Below are 21,200 nucleotides of genomic sequence, written 5' to 3'. Positions count from 1 at the left end.
CCTGGAAGGTGGGAAAGGGCCAGGGAGGGGGGGGGGTCAACCTGCTTTTCTTCCTTCAGCAAAGCCCTATCCTTATACCTCTTGGCTTGCTGTGTGAAGGCTATTCCAGGAGTGAAGAAAGTCTCCAGGGGGGCTCCCAGGCTCGTAGCTCCCCAGTCCTGGAGAGGCACTATCCTGGTGGTCGGTTGGAAGCCCTGCTTGGAGTAGGAGGGCAGTAGGAGCCTGGGCCCTGGCCCCGTGGGGCCCGCGTCTCAGATGTGGTGAGGGAGGGCAGAAATAAAATTGAGTGCTTGTGCCGGGAGCCGGTACTGGGCTATGCATGAGTGTATTTAACCCCGCTGACTGACATGGGAGGGGCCCTCAGGCCTCTTACACCCCCTTCCCGGGGGAGGAGAGAGACTCAGGGCAGCAGAGGGGCATGGCTGAGGGGGCAGGGCTCAGGAGCAGCAGCTCCGCGCAGGGCTGAGGCTTGCCGTGCTTCAGTGCTGGGGAGAGCTGGGCCTTTGCCTGTCTCCTGGGCCCAGTCAGGGGACATGAGGACATGCTCGTGGGAGGCTGAAGCCTCTGCCCTCGGTCCATCTTGCGTTTCTGTCTTGAGTTCGGGGTCTTCTCAGACCAAACAGAGGCCTGGTCTCGGGTATGAGCATCAGGGAAGGATGATGGGGTGGGGAGCACACGGTCCCTCTGTGTGCCCCCAGATAGGAGAGGACAATTGTCTGGGTTTAGAGTGGGTGAGAGGCTCTGGCCCTGCGCCTGGCACGGTGACCCCTCCCCTGGGCGATTCCCAAGCAAAGAGCGAGAGTGTACACAGTGCCCCCATTTATCAGAGAACGGAATGTGACCGCCTTACCAGCTATGGGTCTCTTTAAGTAGTGGAGCCAGGCCTCTAGGGCTGGGCTTTCTTGGTGGCCGCATTAGGTCAGAGGAGGTGAAGTGCCTGGTGTCCTGGGAGGCCCTCCCGGCTCAGAGGCTGCCCGGCATTAGCCTCCATTAGGATGTGGCTTTTGGATTCTCCAGAATTTGGGTTTTCTAGAGGGTGGGCTGGCCATGCCTGGTAACTTAAGGGGAAGAGTGCTTTCCCCCTCTTCTTTGGGGGTGATCAGGGGAGGCTGTCCTTGTCCTTCCCCCATGAAGCCAGCTATCACCCAGACCCCGTTCCCCAGGCCACACCCTGCCCCTGTGGTCCAGCCTTGGTTCCGCCCCTGAAGCCCTGGCATGGGGTGTGTGTGTGTGTGTGTGTGTGTGTGTGTGTGTGTGTGCGCGCGCGCGCGCGCGTGCTATGGATGGGGCCCTGAGCTGTTAACCAGAACCTGGGGGCTAGCCACCCACCCCAGAGTCCGTGGCCTATTCCCTAATCCCCAACCACATAACTATGTGGCCTCACTCATCAATTTATTCATTCATTGGACAGAATCTGTTGAATTAGGTGCCAGGCTGGCTTGGCTATAGGCACCGGGAGTAACACGGTGGTGAGCAAGGCAGGGTTTCCAATCTCGTGGAGTTTATTTGGGGTGGGAGAAGGTTGGACAGTAAATAGATAAAAGAAATCATCAGGGATTGATAAATGGTGGGAGTGGAGGGCATTCCTTTAGGATGCTGGCATTTCAACTAGGACTTGAATGATCGAGACTATCCTGTGAAAATCCAAGGAAATAGCTGGTGCAAAGGTCCTGAGGCAGGAGGGAGTTAAGGGGTGAGTGGGGGAATGAAGTGGGGGGGCAGGGGAGGTTGGCTTAGCGATGGTTTTATTCAAGAGCAACAGGGAGCAGCTGCTGGAGGAGTCTCAGGAGGGAGTGATAAGCTCTAAGCTCTTAAACAATCATCCTGGATGCTCTGTGGAGAATAGATTGGAAGCAGGGAGGGTAGCTAGAAGGCACCGCGGCTGTGCAAGCCAGAGCGCTGGGGCTGTGGATGGGGCAGAGGGATGCTTTTGGAGCATGTTCTGGCTGTTGAGGCAACCACCCCTGCTATTGGATGCAGGGGGTGAGGGCACCACATCCAGCCCGGAGACCTCAGGGGAGGTGAGGGAGTGTGCGGGCTGAATGAGCCTGGAGCCCAGGGCACATGGACTGCGGGGAGTCCTCGGCATCTAGGTGGGAGCTATGTGGCTGGATGAAATCGAGAGTTTGGGTCCAGAAGAAAAGGGACCCCAGGACTGAGCGGGGGTGCCGCGACATTAGGGCAGCGTGATTACTGTGTTGTGCCTCGTAATCGTTTGTTGCGGGGGCTGTCCTGTACTCCGGAAGACAGTTAGCAGCGTCCTTGACCTCTACCCACCAGATGCCCGTAGCGACCCCCTTCCTCCTGTTGGGATAGTCAAGAATGTCTCCAGGTGCCAGACTGCCAAATGTCCCTGGAGGAAAAGGGATAAAAAAAAAAAAATCCCGCTTAGTGAGAATCAGTGATTGGGAGTTTGGGGGAGAAAAGGAGGCCAAGAAGGAAAGGGTGGCCTGGAGCCTGCAGTGTTGTCAGGGAAGGGGGCAGTCTGTGGTCTACAATGTTGCAGAGAGATGAGGAGGGCACATTTGGGGGTGGGGCCCTGGATCAGGGGAGGAATGACGGTGGAGGGGTATGATGGCAGGAGCAGAGTCCTGGAGGACAGCAGAGGGTTTGGGATACATGCAGAGGTCTTGCCCTTGCAGCAGAGCTCGGAGTGGGTTCCTGCCTGAGGGCTTTCATCTTCTAAGTCCGAGACAAAGTCACGGCTTGGAGTGGAGGAGGGTGCGTGGCCAAGGAGGATGAGCAGGATACCGATCCTGAAGGGGGGGGGGAGAGGTGAGCACACTGGGAAAGTCTGGAGACTTGTGGTCATGACTTTAAAGTGAGAGCAGTCGATGCAGTGAGTGTTTTGCTCTGGAAGGAGCAGTGCTTAGGTAAAAGCCAGGTGGATGACTTAGGTCTGCCCAGGGTTGGGGTTTGGTCAAGTGAGGTGTAATGAAGGAGAGGGTGGCGGGCTTGCGTTATGGAGGCCCTGACTCAAGGGCCTGGGAAGGTGGGGAGTTTGGAGCTTTTCAGGGTGGTGTGAGGGGAGGGTCCCAGGGATTTGAAAGGCTGGGGCTTCTGGGGAGGGCTGGGGTGTGAAGCCCAGTTGGGCCTCATCCCCGTGGAGCCCTGGCACGGAAGAATCCAGGGCCAGTCTTGGCTTTCAGGCCTGGACAAATGGCTACGTTTTCCACGAAGGGGGCACATCTCTTGCTGTGCTCTCACAGCTACGCATGGGACCACTGTCCCTGTGTCTTTGGAAAAGCTGGTACTAGGTCACCTCCCCTCCCCCCAAGGGCATCCCTTGGTGACACCTTCATTTGGACACTACCTGAGTGAGGCTCCTGTATGTCATCCACTGATATCAGCCCCCCCCCATCATTCAGCAATCTGGGCCAGTACTGGGGACAGAGAAGGGACGCGTGCTCAAGGCAGGGGGGGTGGTGGTGGTGATGCAGTAAACCCATCCGCCAGCATCTCAGTACACGTCTGAGTGTGGAAGTGGTACTGTGTACGTGCCGTCAAACAACTTGGAAAGCAGGGTGCCTCTTTCTCCCTGGGAGGGCGGTGGGTGAGGGGTGAGTAGACCTTGGAGAGTGGGGGTCCACCAAGCATAAGAGGAACAACCAGCTCCTGGGAAGGACTGGAGGTGTGGGAGCTCAGGGCATGTCCAGGCACCAGCAGGTAACCTGGTGGGGCCAGGAGGGCAGGCCAGTGGCCGGCATGGTCTTCCTCTCCCGCCGCAGGTGGCTGGGGTGTTCTGAGGCGGCTCCTGCGGCTGGCAGCCCTGGGTCTGGGTCTGGGTCTGGGATTGAATTCTGGCAGCCCTGGTGGAACGGAATGACAATGGAAGGTCGGCTCTAGTTTGGGAATAGCTGATGCTCTGGCCTGCGGCCCGGATTCCTGCAGGGCTGGGTGGGGCAGGCAGCACTGAAGGGTGTATGGGGGAGTGGAGACAGCTGCAGGGAGGAGTGCGAATCCACTTACGTAATGGCTTCCAGTGCCCCAAGAGCCAGCTGCACATCTGCACTTGGCAGCAGGTGACACAGACCTGGGGCTGTGGCTGAGCCTCAGAGATGCCTGTAGACTCTCCCTGGCTGTTGCCACCTGGGCTTGGGCCAGGTAGGGCTTGACACTTGGTAGATCCAGAGCCGGCTGCCCCTTTGGGGAAGGCCCAGGTGGAGGGAAGGGGCGGGCAGGGGAGAGAGCGTGAGCAGCCCTGGCCACAGCTCCTTCGGGGTCCTGGTGCTTCAAAGAAAGCTCGGGTCAGGAAACAAAGGGCCGATGCTGATTGCAGTGTCTGGGGAGATACCCACTGGCCCCCCGGTGTGATTTTAGTTGGACAGGGTGAAAAAGTGGTCCTCAGTCCTTCCTCAGGGAAGGGGCTACTGGGACTTCTCCGGCTCTGGCAACCACAGGCCCAGGCTCAGCCCAGCCAGCAGGTGGGGGATGCAGCCATAAGACCTGTCTCCGGAGGGGCTGTCCCCTCCCACCATCAGGCTGTGGCACTGAGACTTAACAAAGGCACTGAGGCAGGGACAGCCCTGGATCAAGGAACCCTTCCACCCCTGCTGTGTGAGCCTGGGTAGGGGTGAGGCGTGGTCTGTGGGCACTGAGAGGTCATTCCCTGGTCCCGTGAAGAGGGAGCAGGCAGGCAGGAAGGTCCAGCATGCATGCTGTCTCGAGGCCGGCTCCTTTGGAGGAGCCCTCCTTTCAGGGGCGGCTCGGTGCTTGCTTACACAGAGGATGTCACGCAGAGCCATGGGCTGCGAATACCAGGCCTGGCTCTGGGCTCGGGTTATAACATCAGGGGCTCCAGGAATGGTGAAAAAAAATGTGCTGTTGAGGCTGCCCGGGCTAACACTGGTGGCAGTGGCCACAGGAAGAGTGAGTAGGGCTGAGGGTGCCTGAGGGGGAGCCTATCGCTCTTGGAATCTGGCATGGGGATGGGTGGGGTGATTAATCTGAAATTTCTTACCCAGTTCCTACAGCCACTCCAAGAGGGGTGTACAGCATGTCTGTGGGGGGAGTCGGCAGGAATGCCGAGTGTGCATGCGTGACAACATAGTCAAAGAGATGCTCCTCCCTTCCTAGCTGCCCCTGAGACCTACTTTTTCTCTGAGCTGTGTTAAACTGAGATTGGAATCCAAGCCAGTTTTCCTCTTACCTCTTTGCCCTTAGTGGAGGAAACCGAGGCAGCTGCGGGGGAAACAGGACGGTTGAAGTCCTTAATCTTTGAGTACTCGCTTGCCCCACCGGCCTTGGGAACCTCAGTGCCCCCAGAACACTGCGAGGACGCGGGTCTCGGGGCTGGCCGCGGACAAGCCACACGCGGGAGGCAGCAGGGGGCGCTCGCAATCTGGCCACGTGCGCCTCCCAGGGCTCCGCAGGCCCGACGGGGTCTGGTCGGGGCTAGAAAGCACTTGGGGAAGGGGCTCCGGGCAGTCTCCCCACTCCCCCCTACTCCTTCCACTCGGCTTCCTTCTCGAGCGCGGGGTCGGAGGTGTGGTTCATTACGCTGCGGTGCCCCAACACACCCATCCACCTTCTCCCCGGGGCTCACGCGCGGCGGGAGGAGAGATCAGTCGGAGCCCACGGTCCTAAATTCCGGTGCTCTGACCGGGTCTGAAGGAGGGGTTCCCCCCCCTCCCCGTCCCAGCTCCCCGTGCGCACCAACCCTTCCACTTCTGCCAGGATCCCTCCCGGAGTCTGGAAGACCCCGGACGCTTCTCTGACCTCCCGTGGCTCGGAGGCCGGGAGGAAAAGGGGTATAGGAGCGCCAGGGCGGAGGCCCGGGGCTGCGGGGATGCTGCGGCCGGTGAGTCCTCCCTCCAGGCGCACCTTCCACCCATCCGCGGTCCGCCCGCCCGCCCCGCCTCCATCTTCTCCTCCTGCTCCCGCCTCCAGTCTCCTCCCTCCTCCCGGCGCGTTCGCTCTCCTCCCATTCCCCTGCCGCGGCGCGCTGCCTGCAGGCGCGGTTCCCGGTAGAGCCAGCGAGCGGAACGGGCGCCTCGGCCTCTGCGCCTCCTCCCACAACCGGTGGCGCGCCCCCCGCCCGGCCCACCGGGCCCGTGCCCCAGCGTGCGTCCAGCAGCCTCGGAGCGGGAGGGCACAACTTTCCCCCGGTCCCGGGAGGGGCGGGGACGACAGAGGGACAACTTGGAAAACTTCTCCGGGAAGGACGGCAGGGACGCCGGGTGCTGGTGGAAGGGGATGTAGGAGGGCGGTGGCTGGCCCCAGGCATCCCTCGATCTCCTAGGCCCGGTTCGGCCTGGCCATGGGGCACCAGCGCCTTCTGCGCCGCCAGGGGCTTGATCCTCCCGTCTAGCCTAACTGGGTAGGACAGTGCTGTCGCCGGCTGAGCTCGCGCCGACCGAGCAGCGACCCCTCTGGCCGCGTTCTGCCCCGCCATGGACCACCAGGAGCCCTACTCGGTGCAGGCCACCGCGGCCATCGCGGCGGTCATCACGTTCCTCATCCTCTTCACCATCTTTGGCAACGCGCTGGTCATCCTGGCTGTGCTGACGAGCCGCTCGCTGCGCGCCCCGCAGAACCTGTTCCTGGTGTCGCTGGCCGCTGCGGACATCCTGGTAGCCACGCTCATCATCCCTTTCTCGCTGGCCAACGAGCTGCTGGGCTACTGGTACTTCCGGCGCACGTGGTGCGAGGTGTACTTGGCGCTGGACGTGCTCTTCTGCACCTCGTCCATCGTGCACCTGTGCGCCATCAGCCTGGACCGCTACTGGGCCGTGAGTCGCGCGCTGGAGTACAACTCCAAGCGCACCCCGCGCCGTATCAAGTGCATCATCCTCACTGTGTGGCTCATCGCGGCCGTCATCTCCCTGCCACCGCTCATCTACAAGGGCGACCAGGGGCCGCAGCCCCGCGGGCGCCCCCAGTGCAAACTCAACCAAGAGGCCTGGTACGTCCTGGCCTCTAGCATCGGCTCCTTCTTCGCCCCCTGCCTCATCATGATCCTCGTCTACCTGCGCATCTACCTGATTGCCAGACGCAGTCACCGCAGAGGTCCCAGGGCCAAGGGGGCCCCCGGGGCCGGTGAGGGCAAGCAGCCCCGCTCAGTCCCTACGGGAACCTCAACCAACCTGCCAACCCTGGTCTCTCTGGCTGCTTCTGGGGAGGCCAACGGACACCCTAAGCCTACTGGGGAGAAAGAAGAGGGGGCTACCGCTGAAGATCCCGGGACCCCTGCCTTGCCACCCAGCTGGTCAGCCCTTCCCAACTCAGGCCCGAGTCGGAAGGAAGGTGCGTGTGGGGCTTCTCCAGAGGACAACGCGGAAGAGGAGGACGAGGAGGAGGAGTGTGAGCCTCAGGCCTTACCAGCGTCTCCCGCGTCAGCCTGTAGCCCCCCCCTGCCGCAGCCACAGGGCTCACGGGTGCTGGCAACCCTACGCGGCCAGGTGCTCCTGGGCCGGGGTGCGGGCACCGCGAGCGGGCAGTGGTGGCGGCGGCGGGCGCAGCTGACTCGGGAGAAGCGCTTCACCTTTGTGCTGGCCGTGGTCATCGGCGTTTTTGTGCTCTGCTGGTTCCCCTTCTTCTTCAGCTATAGCCTGGGCGCCATCTGCCCACAGCGCTGCAAGGTGCCCCACGGCCTCTTCCAGTTCTTCTTCTGGATTGGCTACTGTAACAGCTCGCTGAACCCCGTCATCTATACCATCTTTAACCAGGACTTTCGCCGTGCCTTCCGAAGGATCCTTTGCCGCCAGTGGACCCAGACGGCATGGTGAGCCACCTGCCCGCCGCCCACGTGGGGTTGGTGCCAGGTGGCACCAGGGCCACTTTGATTCTTGCCCTGTTTTCTGGGGCCACCTCCCTGGGGCTTTCTGGTTCCTGCCTGGGTCCTGCAGGCCTCGTCTTGGGAGCTCCCTCCCCCCGGGAGGGGGAGGGGCAGGTGTCCTGTTCACCAGGGTCCCTTTGAAGCCTCCAAAGCCAGGCCAGGAGAGAGCACTTCCCTCCCAGGACCCCAGACCCCTGAAAGCCAACGGGTGGGGTTTCCTTCCTCAAGGACTCTGTGTTCCCTGGCTGGTCGCTTGTGGCGTTTTGTTTCTCATCTTCCCCGGGGAAAGAGCAGGACGCCAGCCTTCCACTTTTCCCAGGAGCACCTGCGGCCAAGCAGGAGGCAGAATGGAGGGACCCCCGCCGATGCCCCTGGTCCCCATCAGGCGCTGGTTGGGGGGGTCATGGTCTGGCACTGCTTCTGGGCCTTCGTCCCTTTCCACCTACTTTTGGATTTGTAGCTCCTTTAACAGCCAGAACCTTCCTGGAATCATTTTCCTTGCCCGGCACCCCTCGGGGAGGTGGGTGTGTGCCCGTGGACGCCTCGCCCTGGTGGGCTGGTCTGGAGGCCTGGCCTCTGCCTCGACGGGAGATCCCTGATCATTGGCATCCCCCACCCCTGCAAACACTGGGCGACAGTGGCTCGCTGCCTGCTTGCTGCAGGGAGATGAAAGGCTTTGCAGAAAGCTTTGAGCTCCGTGGGGGGACGCATTAGAGAACCAGAAACTGTGATTATTTGGTGATATAAAAATCCCCTTTCTCTGTGTTTACCACCACCTGTCTTCCTGTAGACTTTTGTTCTGTGCCTGGGGTGTGTGAATTCTTACCCCAAACTGGAAGTGGGGAATGGTAGAGAGGACCACTATCTCAGTCAAAGGATTGCTTCGAGAACATGTGCTTGCGCCTGCAAGGGTTAGTTGTTATGCTGCTTGACAGCTTCTTGACAGTTCACCCACAACACCAAGGGGCTTTTCAGTGGCTTGGGCCCCCCCAATGGGGGAAAAGTCTTTTGTCATCGGGCAGGCCGATTGTTTCCCCAAGATGGCTAAAAATCCCCACACCATGGGAGCAGTCTGGGATGAGAGCCAGGGGTGGGTGACAGAGCCCCCAGCTAGGGTACTGGGGCCAGACAGGTGAGTGAGGGCCCTATGGACTCCTGCAGGAACCTCCCACCAGAGCACACAGGCAGGTCTCCAAGCCCCCAGTGGGTCCCTGTGATGTATAAGCGACCCTACCCCAGGTGGGGCGGGGGCCGGCTGGCCATCCCTCACCCAGCCACGTTGCTCCATCCCGCTGATGGGGCTCCAGGGGACTCTCCCTCCTGGTGTCTCCCTATCCCCGGGACCTGGCACCCAGAACACTTGGGAGCATTTGAAGGACATTTCCTCCTCTTCTCCAAGGAGGCTTGGCTTGGACATTAAGCCAGTGGGCAGCTAGTGTGGGGTGGGGGCTGAGCAGCCCAGGCACTGTTGGCACTCTGACGGGCCTGGCCAGGTGCTGAGAGAGTTTTCTGGGGTGGAGAGAATGGAGGGGACCAAAGAGAGTCCCTCCTAGGGAGAGGCGCTGTCTAGCTCCTTCCTCAGTCTCAGGGTGAGGCCAGGGCACCGCCTTGGGGCGAGGCTGTGGAGGCTGGGTCCAGGGGAGTGGCTGACTTATGACATCTTGTGCGTGTCCCGTGGGTGTCCTGCTATTATGGTTGCCTGTGGCCCCCTTGTTGTGATATGCGGGTGGTTTTGTTTTTGTTTTTTTAGAAGTCTGAGCTATTTTATCAATAAAGGATATTTTGTAATAAGTGAGCTGTGTCCTCGTTGCCCAAAGGCTGCCAGGAGTAATTGTTTCTCAGCTACTCGCGCAGTATCTCTAAGCAAGACTCCCTCCGGCGGCCAGTTGCCCTTTCCTCCCCAAGGCGTAGCCACCCGGTACCTGCCCGGCTGCCTGCCTACTTTGTCCCCTCAGCCTCCCTTATCATCGCAAGCCAGCGGGACGGGAGTGGCCAGAGAAGCCTGAGACTGGCCGCCTGGCAAGGGAGGAGAAGGAGGCCTTCCCAGAGGAGGAGGCCTTGGGGTTGGGTCTTGGAGGAAGAGCCCGAGGACACCAAGAAGCACGATAGGAAAGGTGTTTCAGGCAGGGGGCAGCACGTGGAAAGGGTGCCTTTGGTGGATTTGTGACAATTGGGGAGTCAGCCGTGCGGTCAGGTACAGCAGCTGGGGGCCAGGGGCGGGAGGAACATGGAGAGGAAGGGCGGGAGGACGGTAACTCTGCAGAGTGTTTGCGCCAGCCGCCTTCAGGGAGGGCGGGAGAGTGGACCAGAATGCTCTGCTTCAGGCTCTCCCCCACTGAGGTTCCATCAGGAACACCAGAGCTGGGAGACCTGCGGATGTCACTTCTGTCCGTCTCCTCATTTCCCAGATGAGGCCTCCAAGGCATGCTGTCCCTCCTCAGTGAGGGTAGCCTCTGGGGCCCAAGCCAGGGTGGCCTGGTTCTGAGGGGAGAGGAGGGCAGGGCAGAGGGAGGAGCCTGAGGTCCCAGGCTCCGGTGGTGGGAGGCCACCTCCCAGATCCAGGACTCACATTCCCAGGGCCATGGCAACCCACGGAGACTTCTATGTATCCACCATCGCAGGTGGTCATGGGGACCTGGGACTTCACCAAAGATTTAACGAGAAAGCCACACCCTGCCCCGAGGAGCTCCCTGCGGTTCTTACCAGCCTGGCTTTCCAATGCCGAGGCCCTGAGGCCGGATGAGCGTAGATTAACGGAGCTCATTTGTTCCCATTTACTGAGCCAATCACTTTTCTGGCACTTTGGGCATGAGGATTAAACAAAATAATTAGACACTGTGTAGAAGTACCAGCCCATTTTATGCCAGGGAGACTGAGGCTCAGAAAGGTGTACTGACTTGCCAGAGGTCACCCAGGCCCACGCTCTTTCCACGGGCCCACACTGTCTGTGCTGCCCAATGGTCTGTGAGGGGTGGGCCCAGGGGCCTGGGGGAAGGGCTCCCTGCCCCGTCTCTGGAAAGGGTGGCAGGGAGTGACTTCTGCTGGAGCTGGACAGTTGGCAGCCCGTTTTGAGTACTAATATTGAAAACACAATCTTAATCCTCACAATCTTGCCGGGTGTGGCCATTTTGCCAAAGAGGAAACTGAGGCTCAAGGTCACCCAGCTGGGTCCCTGAATTGCAAAGCTTCAAAATTCAGGTGAGGGAGAATCGTGGTTCTGTCTCTCGCTCCAGCTCTCATTCGGGGGTGCTGGCCAATGGGGGACTCCAAAAGGGCACGTGGCTGGGCTCGGTGGGTGGCAGCGTGGTGACGGACCAGTCATGTCTGTCACTGCCGCAGAACACGTAAGTGATGATCTGGGTCCTGCAGGTTTTCCATTCCTGACAGCTCGGACCAAACCCTGAAGTTTATTAAAGAAGTGACCAAAGGCCAGAGAGAGAGGTGACTGGCCTTGGCCCCCCACCCCCACAGCCAGGCGGCAGCAGAGCTGGTCTAGGACGCAGGTTGCCTGTCCCCGCGCCCACCGTCCCACCCCTTCTCACTGGAGGGACTGTATCCAGACTCAAGGAACAACAGGCCCACATTTAGGGAACATCTGGGACAGCCTGCTGTGCGCGAGGGCCTGTGCCCGGCTTGTCCGCATTTTGCTACTTTGTTCGGTTTTCAGAGGAAGAGCCTGAGGAGCAGAGCCCGGGCCTGCCCACGGTCACACAGCCGTGGTGGTGGTGCGGTGGTGCGGCTGGAGCTGGGCCCCGGGACCCCCGGTTCCCAGGCCGCCTTCTTTCCTCTCACACCCTGTTCCTGCTGTTCCGTGTGAGTAGCACCAGCTTTGGGTTTCACCCTGAGCCCATCTGAGGGTTGGTGGGTCGAAGGGGTGGGCTCAGAGCAGCAGAGGTGAGGGTGGGGGGAGAGCAGGCCTCCTCCCAGGAGTGATCCGTATGCAGCCTCGGGGTGAGGGCGGGGGACAGGAGGCAGCATGAGGCGCGCAGTACACCAGCTGGATGCGAGCTGTCCTGGAGGCGCACTTGCGCCTTCTGCAGCCCTTCTATCTTCTGTCGTATGTCACCCCTGACAAAGGGGGGGACCAACCACAAAGACGGTTAAAGAAGAGGTGGGGTGGATGGCTTAGGAAGACATCTCCCCTCCAGTTTCACTGGCGGCGTAAGAATCTGGGTCCTTTGATCACAGGGGATACCCTTGAAAGGGAGCTCAGTCCCAGCCTCTGCCTCAGGCCAGCTGCTGAGAAATTAGGGGCTGCTGGGAATTCCTCTTGGGGGCACTGCTGCGGGAGCCCCCCCCCCCCGCCCATCTGCTCAAAGGTAGCTGTGCCAGAAGGGCCGGCAGACCCGCTGCCAAGACTCTGGGTGGAGCGGGCTTATGAGATCGTTAGACCCCGGTGTCTCCCTGTCCTCTTTTCTGTGTTCGGGAGCTGGTACTGAGAACTGGATGTGAGACGTGCAAACGGAGGTGTTGCTGCTGGCAGGGCCTAGGGAGGCATTGCCCAGGTGGAGCTGATACTGGGCAACCTTTGGCTTCCCTGGGGCTGGCCAGGAGTTCTGCTTGGAGGGCCTGATCGCTGTGAACGGCCCGGGCTGGTGTGGGACTGAGCGCCAGTGAAAACCACAGTGGGGAGGTGGCGGGGAGGCCAGGGTCAAGCTCTGCTTCTGCCGTCATTTGTCCAGCTGCCCCTGAGCGGGGCTGGGTCCTTCCACGGGCCTCACTGTCCCTGCCTGCCCACGAGGAGTTGACCCCATGCTCCCTAGGGTTCCCCAGCTCGAGGCTCCATCTCTGCCGTGCCCCCGGCTTTCTGGAAGATCCAGATTTAGAGGTTCCTGGAGTTAATCCGTTGTTGTTAGGGTCAGGTTCTTGGGCAGGCTTAGGGCTGTGTTTCCTTCACCTTTGTGCCTTAGAGCAGAAGCAGGTGGGGGCTGGGGTGACCGATCAGTTTGGGGCCCTCTGAGATGGGCAGTGGCAGAGGAATGATGACAGGTCTGAGCCATCAGGACTAGTTAGTGCCTGACATGCACTGTCTGAGACTAGATTTTATAGGAGAGGAAAGTGATTCCGAGGTAGATTGAGCGTCTTGCCTGAGGTCATCCAGAGCCAGGACACCAACCCACCCAGTTTAATCTCCATTGTGTCACTAACTGGCCTCATCATCTGCCTCCTTAACAATGGGGGAGCAGGCCTCGCTCCCACCCAGCCCAGCAAAGCCCCTGACCTGTGCTAGCTGGAGGGCTGCCCCTACAGAGACCCCACGGCTTAGGTGGAGCGTAGGGGGGGCGGACTGCTGGTACTTCCATTAGAGTGGGAGCTGGGCAGGGGTGGGAAGCTCTGCTCACTGTTAGCAGGGGAGGCGGGAGCACTCAGCTAAAATTAGATTCTGGGATTTTTCGTTCTCCTGCATCCGTCCGTCCTTCCGTCCGGCATAGGGAAGGCTGTTGTCAGCACACCAGAGCTGGAAGGAGCCGGGATGTCAGCTTGGACCCTTCCCAGGGCTCGCTGGCTCTGATCTTCTCACACCCTCCCCTGGCCTTTGGCCAAAGGCTCCTGCCCTTGGCTTGGCCTTGTGGCCATCTATTGATTAGCAGTGATTTCAAAGGAAGAGCGCCCCCCCCTCTTAATACCCACCCTCTCCCCCCTGGGATTCTATCCCCCTTCCCTCCTCTCCTCTCCTCCCCTCTCCTGGCCCTTCCCACTTCCGGGTCTTTAGAGGCTGGCTCCCCCTTCCCTGAGTGTCCCCTCTGCCTCCTGCTGACCCTCTGACTCCTGCCTCCCCCTTGGGGATAGTCCTGGCTCTTCACGGGGCCTGCAGGCTCCATGGACAATTGTGGTTGCAAGGGGACCAGAACATACTAGAGTCTAAAAAAAAAAGCTTCCCTTCCTGGCAAGTTGGGGCTATTTCTGGCCAGGCTGCAGCCCTTTGGGGTCCCCGTTGCTCCAGCAGGCAGGGGAGGTGCTGGGCCCCAGCCCCAGGGTGCAAAGGTCCTGACCTTTGATTTCCCTGGGTGTGTGTGGGGGCGGGCGCCTTATGGAGCTGGGGGTGGGCCCTCCAATCTCAGAGCAGCCAAGGCTCCTTTGGAATGCCACTGCCTCTGCTCTCATGGGGACCGGGGCTGCTTCAGGAGGGAAAAAGGCTGGGCCATGGAGTGTGGGTGGCAGTGTGGGGCCCAGGTGTCCCGTTCCCACCCTAGCTGGCTGCAGCTGGGAGAGAGGGAGCGTGGGAGGCTGCCTGAGCCTGCTGCTGGGGTCCCTGGACACTGAAGTGTGTGTGGGGGTGAGGGTTAAACCCAACCCTCCCTCCCAGTGTGGGAGGGGGCAGGGAACGGGGAGCCCCAGGCAGCAGGCTCCACGAGGTCCCTGGGCACTCTTGGTGAATCCCCTGGTGTCACTGTGACACTGCTGTCCCGGCAACAAATCTGGGAGGCCCTGGCCTCTCCACCCCACACTGGCCTGGCAGCTGGAGTTAGGGTGGGTACAGAACTGGTGACTGTTTCAAGGATTTCCTTGGCTGTTGCAGAAGCATTGGCCGGGGTCCAGAGGCTCGGGTCATGGTCCCAGTAGGGCCATCAAATTGCTCGGGGACCTTGGGCAAATCCTTTTACCTCTCTGGTCTTCAGATTCCTCATTGTCAGATAAAGGCGTTGGACTGGAGCATGCTCCAGTGATGTCCTGGGTTCTGCCCTAAAGAACCACTGGGTAGGGGCAGAGAGGGGAGGGGGCCCCAGTCAGTGGCCTCCTGCCTCCACCCTACCCCTGCTTTTTTCTACCCATCCATTTTCCGGAAGCACTTCCCCCTTCTCGCCCACCAGGCTTCCTCGTCTGGCCTCCATCCCCTTCCCACCCCAGGCTCACATTAACACACCCTCAGCCACCTCCCTGTCCTGCCCTTGACGCTTGCATCCCCGGGAAATCTTGGTGGTGTGAACTTCAGAAGGGCCACCTTGGAAGACATCCCTCTGTGGCAGGCTGGGAGCTCGTGGAACAGGGGGTGGACGTGTGCCTGTGGGGTGGCAGAAGCCAGCCCTTGTTCTGTGTTGGGTCTAACGTAAGGCAGGGAAGGGGAAGGAATGTGGTTGAGGTCCCCTGGGAGGGCAAGCAGGAGAAGGGCTCCTGGGGAAACCATGCTCCCATAGGGCCATGGACTAGAATGACACAGAGAGATGTGGCCCCTGAAAGGAACCCCACCCTAGTGCCAGCTGTGGTGCGTGTGCTTCTCGCCTCCCGGATGATGGGTGACAAGAACAGAGACTCGGCTGCCCTGTCGATGCTTTTGGTCCCCTCACAGCCCGGCTCAGAGCAGCCGCCAGGAAACATTGCTCATTGAGTGAGTTTTCCCAGCAAACTGGGGCAGCTTTGGCCTTAGTCACCTAAGGCTGGGGACCCTGCGCTCTGGGAGTGTGTCTCCGATTTGGGGTTTAATCTGTTTTGTTTTGTTTTGTTTTCCATCGTTTCCTAGAGAAATTCTGTTGGAAGATTCCATCCTGGTCTTGGCTGAGCTAGGGGTGGGAGAACTGTCCCACAGAGCTAGGGAAGCACCAGGACATCTGAGGAGGTGGTGGCAGGGACGTGTCCAGGAGTGTGTAAGAATACCCAGGGCCGGACAGAGGGGGGACAGGTAGAGATATGTGCATGGTTGGGTCATCCCTGTGGCAGCATGAAAAGGGTGCTGACTTTGCAGTCAAACCTGGCTTCATTGTCAATGGGCTGTGTGGCCTCAGGCAAACCATGAAATCTCTCTGTGCCTCACTTTCCCCCCCTTTGAAATGGGATGTCAACTACATTAGGATTGGAGGGGTGTGCTGAGAGGTAGAGGTGGTATGGAAAATGTGCTGTTAGAGTGAGGGGGTCCTCTCCAAGGTCAGCTAGCAGAACCCCTTGTCCCCCAGTGTCCCCTGAGTCACTGCTCAGCGGCCTGATGGAAGGAGAGTGGGTTCTGTGCCTGGGAAGAGGGCTCCATCTGGCCCAGGGAGTCTGTTCTTCCCACCTTCCCTCACCCCTTCTTTCCATGGGGTCCAAAGCCTCTCCCTCCAAGAGCTTCTGCCAGGCTCTCTCCAGTGTGTCGCTGGGAAGGGAAGGTTTTCAGAGCAATGTGTCAAACATACCATGTGTATGTCTCCCCCTGTACGGCTATGCTCATTCCGGACATCAGGACCGGATCCCTGAGCTCTGTGAGCTGAGACAAGGCTGCAGGCAGTGCTGGGCAGGCATCCTCAAACAGCAGCAGCTGCTGTGCAAGATGAAACCTATCTGTCCGTCAGGGCTGGGAGGATCCTGGCCTTGGCCTTGGTGGGCGCGGATCAAAGGCTGCCCAGTCCGATGGCAGGGGAGCCACTGGGGGTGGCCAGAAGGGCTGTCTCTGGAGACCTCTAGGATTTCTGCACTGCTGCTGTAGCAGGAAGACCCAGGGAGCAGATATCAGTGCCCCCGAGAACCCCAAAGAGTCTGAGAAGCTTGCACGTGGAAACACACCGCCAGCAGAGGGAGGGGGCCAGGCAGCATGGCGGAGATGGGATGAGAGTGGGGGCTTCTTGGGCCAGCACACCGTGACCAGGGCCAGAGCTGGGCAGGAAAAGGGGAAAAAGGGTGCAGGGGCACTAGGAGGTCTGATTCTCTCAAGAATGTGTAAAGCAAGGCAAGGATGGTTCAAGAGTCACCCAGTCCACACAGTTCACTGAATGGCCTGTTCTGGTGCTTGTGAGTCCGATCACCTGGTTGGAGAAGACGTTGTTGTTCTCCGTGGTCCAGGAGGGGACTCTGAGCCCGATTTCCCTCCACCTGCAGAGCACGAGGCCACCCTGCAGCCCCCATTCCTCGGGGTCCATCAAGACCCGCTGTCCCTCCCCGGCCCCGCCCTGAGCAAACACTTACCGCCCTTTCCTGCTGTAGGTTTTCTCAGCACTGTGACCAGCTAGCATGCTGGACATTCCACGTACCTGTCTGCTCCCTGTCTTCATCCCCTACTAGGATGTCAGCTCTGTGTGGGATGCTATCGTTAACTGTCTGCTCCACTGTGTCTCCCAGGCCTGACCGTGCCCGACACAGTGAAAATGGCCAGCTGTCCCGACACCAGTCTTCAGGGCTGTTAAAATATCCCTGGAAATGTGGCGAGGGGCAGAAAACCCTATTTATAAGAACTCCTTCCAGGGAGGGAGGAAGCGTGGACAAGAGGGTGGGAAGTTAGAGCCTCAAGAGGTGGTCTCGACCAGTAACAGGTGTTGGTTGTTGGTTGGGGGGGGCCAGGTGAGCTGTGAGTTGCCCCTGCAGCATAGCTTTGGTTTGGCTGGACAGAGTGTGCAACTCTGGGCCCCAGGGGGATTGCTAGGGACTGTGGAGGTGAGTAGAGGCTGCCCCCCGTGATGCCCTCCAACCCGCAGTCTCTGGCCCACGCCAGTCTTGGCTGCAGTCACAGGATGGACAGCTGTTCCATGATAAGCAGAGGGAGGATCCTGTGTCTGAGAGAAACGACACCTTAGGGGTGAGGTGGGGGGCCTTTTGGGGGATATAGGGAGCAAGTTAGGGGCCCCTAACACCAAGGTTAGGGAGCACTGGGGATGGAGGGCAGTGGCAGAACACTTAATACTGGGGAGGGAAGGCAGGGTGGGGGCCGGAGGAGGGCCACCTCTGCAGGGGACTGGTGGCCAGTGTCTCAGGCAGGGAGGGAGTGGAAGGGGGATCAAGGGGGGGCCATACTGCCCCCACTATGGCTTGGGTGTGGGTTTGCTCACGATCTGAGGTGATGTCTGGCCCTAGGCTGCCCCCCCCCAGGGGCAGGGGACAGGGTGGGGTGAGGCCCACGGCCAGGAGCCCTGCTCCAGAGGCAATGGACTAAAAATAAGTCGGGATGTCAGGGTCTCCTGGCTCCAGGAAGTGGGGAAGAATGCTGAGTGTCAGGAGGGGGAGGGGGCCGCGGGGAGGAGGCAGGCATAGCGGAAGGCGGCCAACACACTTGTTTATTTTCTTCTCTCGGGACTGAAGTCTCTCAGGCCGCTGCTCCCTGGGCTTGGGCGAGGGGCACTGGTCTCCATGGGCCTGCGGGCGCTCCCAGACTCCTGGCTACACGCCGAGGACCCCATTTCCCGAGCGCTCCTTGAGACTGTCAGTGGGGAGCAGGGGGTGGGAACTCTGTGGGTGATGGCAAAAGGGACCAGGTTTCAAAGACCCTGTTGGGAGGAAGAGAAGAAACCCTGTGCATCAAATGTCGTTTCCCCCCTTCTATTCTGCATAGGCAGAAACCGGGCCCGGGTGGTTTAGGGACTTGTCCCGGTCACAGAGCTGGCTTCGCCTGGAGCCACCGCAGAGCCCGGTCAGCCTGTGAGGGAGCTTCTGCAGGGGCACCAGCCCAGCTATGGCACAGTCGCCCACATGGCCCTTGGTGGAAGGGGCAGTGCGAGGGCATACGATGGGGAAAAGCCCCTCTGCAGGTGTGCTAACAGGCCTGGAGGCATGGGTGGGAGGTTTGAGGGCAGGCTGGCACCAGCTACCCCACAATCCACCAGGGTTTACACGACACCCACCTTAGCCCATCTGCCAGGGTTCCAGACACCTTGGGGGCACGGCTTGTTGGCAACATGCCTTCCCCTCCACCCTGCACCCCAGAGGTGGGGGGTGGCTTTTCAGATGCCAGGGTGAATGTGGTGGGCTCTGTCCCCTCTGTTGCCAGCTCTGGGGCAAAGGCCCGTGAGGAGCTCATCCGGGGGATAGGGACACAGCCCCTTTGTCCTGATCCCAGGCATCCTGACCTCTGGCCGGGGTGGGCTTCAGCAGGCGCGGGTTGCTCTCTCCCTGCCCAGGCCTCCTTGCCTCTCTGCTGGCACCAGCTCCGCTAGACTTGGTCCGGATCTAGCCTGTGACCACAGCAGCCTGCTTTCTGGCCACCCTCCTTCCTGTCCTCACACAGAAGAGCCCCTGTTGGGGCAAACCCTGACCACCCAGAGGTCCTGGTCCACTTGGCTTTCCCTGAGCCTCAGCGCAGGGCCGCTCTTGCTCTGCCGGATGCCTGTCGCCGTTTGTCTGTGCCCCATGTGGTCACAGTTGGCGTGAGAAGTGTGAGATGGCAGTGAGGTCCTCAGGAGGGGGCTGGGCTCAGGCCCTGTACCACCTGCAGCTGCAGGGACAGGCCTGCATCCAGGGGCCAGGGGAGAGAGTCTGGGGTTGACAAGCAGCCTGTGGGAGGGACCCCCGTGCAGGGCTGTCTACCCCCTTTTTTTTTTTTTAAAGATTTTATTTATTTATTCAACAGAGATAGAGACAGCCAGTGAGAGAGGAACACAAGCAGGGGGAGTGGGAGAAGAAGAGGCAGGCTCACAGCGGAGGAGCCTGATGTGGGGCTCGATCCCACAACGCTGGGATCACGCCCTGAGCCGAAGGCAGACGCTTAACCGCTGTGCCACCCAGGCGCCCCAGGGCTGTCTACCCCCTTTATTCCCTCTTCTTGATTTCTCCTTCTCTTCTTTGTTTTAACAAGTCTGATGATAAATTCTCTTGAAGGGCTCAAAATCCTCAGTGTTGCCTCACCAACTGCGGCCCCATCCCATTAGTGACCTCTCTCTCTCTCTGTCTCTCTTTCACTCATATGCACACGCACTCATGCCATCCTTCCCCCTCAACAGCCCCACTCCCCAGGGGCAGGCAGCCCGGAGCCTCTGGAAGCCCCAGCCCACTGGCCCTCTCCCCTCCCAGCAGGGGCATGCTCCAGCCCTGGCTAGCGTTTCCAGATTCTGGGGGTTGTTCTAGGGAGGCCCTGATCTGGGTCTCATCCTTGAGGAAGCTCCCTTGGGAGGGGCCAGGGGGTGTTAAGAGGGCCCTGCTGTCACGCTGACGCCAGCCAGGCAGAGCTCTGGGCCTGGGGCATGGAGCCCTGAAGGCATGTGAAAGGCCAGAGCCTCATCCTCCCAGAGACTGGGATCGCTAACAAACATGCCCTCCTGCCGAGGCCAAGCATGCTCTTCCGGCTGCCCTGCGATGGCCTGGCTAGGGCTAGGCCACTCCCTCCCCTGTCCTGGGTGAGCTCTGGGAGCTGGGGTGTCCCACCACCCCCTTGGCCTGGTAGCCCAGAGGGAAGCATCTGTCTGGTGGCTCTGTGGTTGTGAGGCCAATGGCCCGGAGGACAGAAACAGAGAGTGTAGCTGTGGACATCACGGGCTTCCTGGTGGAGGCGGCCCTGGGCTTCAGGGAGCTGAATGGGAGCCTGGGCCTCTGAGCTTCGCTGAGCCCTCAGACTCAGGACCCTTGATAAACAGAGTCCAGGCCCAGCAATCACCCTGCAAGCAAGCTCCTGCAGTCCCCAAATACTGGGCTACCCCATGAGTCGCTTGCCACCCTGCCACCATTTCGATCAGGCCTGGAACGGCCCCACCGCAGACAGCTGCTCATACGGGGCAGGTGGGCTCCTGGGCAAGTCACTTATCTCTGAGCCTGTTTTCTCAGCTATAAAACAGAATGATCTACAGATGACATGGGTGTCTGTAGAGAGCCAGGTGCATTGAACATTTTCTGTAATACAACCCCTCCCCTTCTTCGTGCCCACAAATACTGTCTCTGTGACCCTTTCCAGCCGGTGCTGGAAGTGAGGTGCTCAGGAATAGCCTGCCTCTAGGCCAGCCCAGGATCAGCCTGGGCCCTGGAACCTTCTGGGGAGCGGCTGCACAGAGCAGCAAAGCTGCGTTCAGATGCGGGCTTATTTGCTATGTGACCTCAGAGAAGTTTCTCAACTTCTGAGTCTCGTATTGTCATCTGTAATAAGGAGTCCCTGCTGTACCGCACTCAGAGGGTCGTGGAGAAAGTTGTGTTGAAATGCTTGTCACAGAGACCATGCCTGTTTTTGCTGGCAGGCCTGGGTGACCTAGGGACATGGGTGTAGCTCAGAAGGTCGCCCCCCCCCCCCCCCCCCCCCCCCCCCCCCNAAGGACCGGGAAGGTTCTGGCTAGGAAGACTGAGATAAGGATCTGGGATGGAGCAGTGGCAGAGGGGGCCCTGGGGCTGCCTCCATGACCACCCCCTCCCTTGCTGGGCTGCAGCACCAGCTAGGGCTGCCACCTCTTCTCTCTGTTATTCACCAGTAATTACCCTAAATGCTACATCTGTTGTCATGACAACATATTACCCATCCTTAGGTAAAAGCCCCGTTTGCAGGGGAGTCAGGCTGTCTCCAGCTCTCTGCGCTCCATCACTGTCCTTGAAGGCTCCTGCCCAGGGTTCCCCAGCTGGTCCCCTCTCTCCCTCCCTCCCATTTTGTCCTTTCAGAGAGGTCACTCCTGTTTTCTAAATTTCCAGAATTTTTCTGTTACTTTTGTTCCTTGTCTCACTTTGTGATTATGGGCCTCCCTCCTCCCTTCTGTTCCTCTCGCTCTCCTTCCTTCTCCCCTTCTCTTTCCTTTTCCTGGATCCTGGGCTCTTTCTCAGTTTCCCTCTGTCTCCTTCT

At 60.0% G+C, this 21,200-nt stretch overlaps 1 protein-coding gene across 2 annotated transcripts in view; it reads left to right on the top strand.

Annotated features, from left to right (window-relative positions):
* Nucleotides 1–4,273: 4,273 nt before the first annotated feature.
* ADRA2B (adrenoceptor alpha 2B) overlaps nucleotides 4,274–21,200 on the top strand; it is a 46,849-nt gene continuing 29,922 nt past the window's right edge. Inside the window, exons 1-2 of one of the 2 annotated variants that reach the window (XM_034659580.1) lie at nucleotides 4,274–7,723; nucleotides 11,445–13,404. In XM_034659580.1, the coding sequence (XP_034515471.1) occupies nucleotides 6,393–7,723; nucleotide 11,445 (1,332 nt within the window). In that variant the 5' untranslated portion in view covers nucleotides 4,274–6,392 and the 3' untranslated portion in view covers nucleotides 11,446–13,404. Of the gene's footprint in view, nucleotides 7,724–11,444; nucleotides 13,405–21,200 lie in introns of those variants that run through there. The other variant, XM_034659579.1, reaches the window with a different exon arrangement.

Source organism: Ailuropoda melanoleuca, chromosome 4, assembly GCF_002007445.2.
Source record: "Ailuropoda melanoleuca isolate Jingjing chromosome 4, ASM200744v2, whole genome shotgun sequence".
In the NCBI taxonomy this organism is placed as follows: Eukaryota; Metazoa; Chordata; class Mammalia; order Carnivora; family Ursidae; genus Ailuropoda; species Ailuropoda melanoleuca.
The sequence above is the reverse complement of the archived record's forward strand: the minus strand, read 5'-3'. Positions and strand labels throughout refer to the sequence as shown.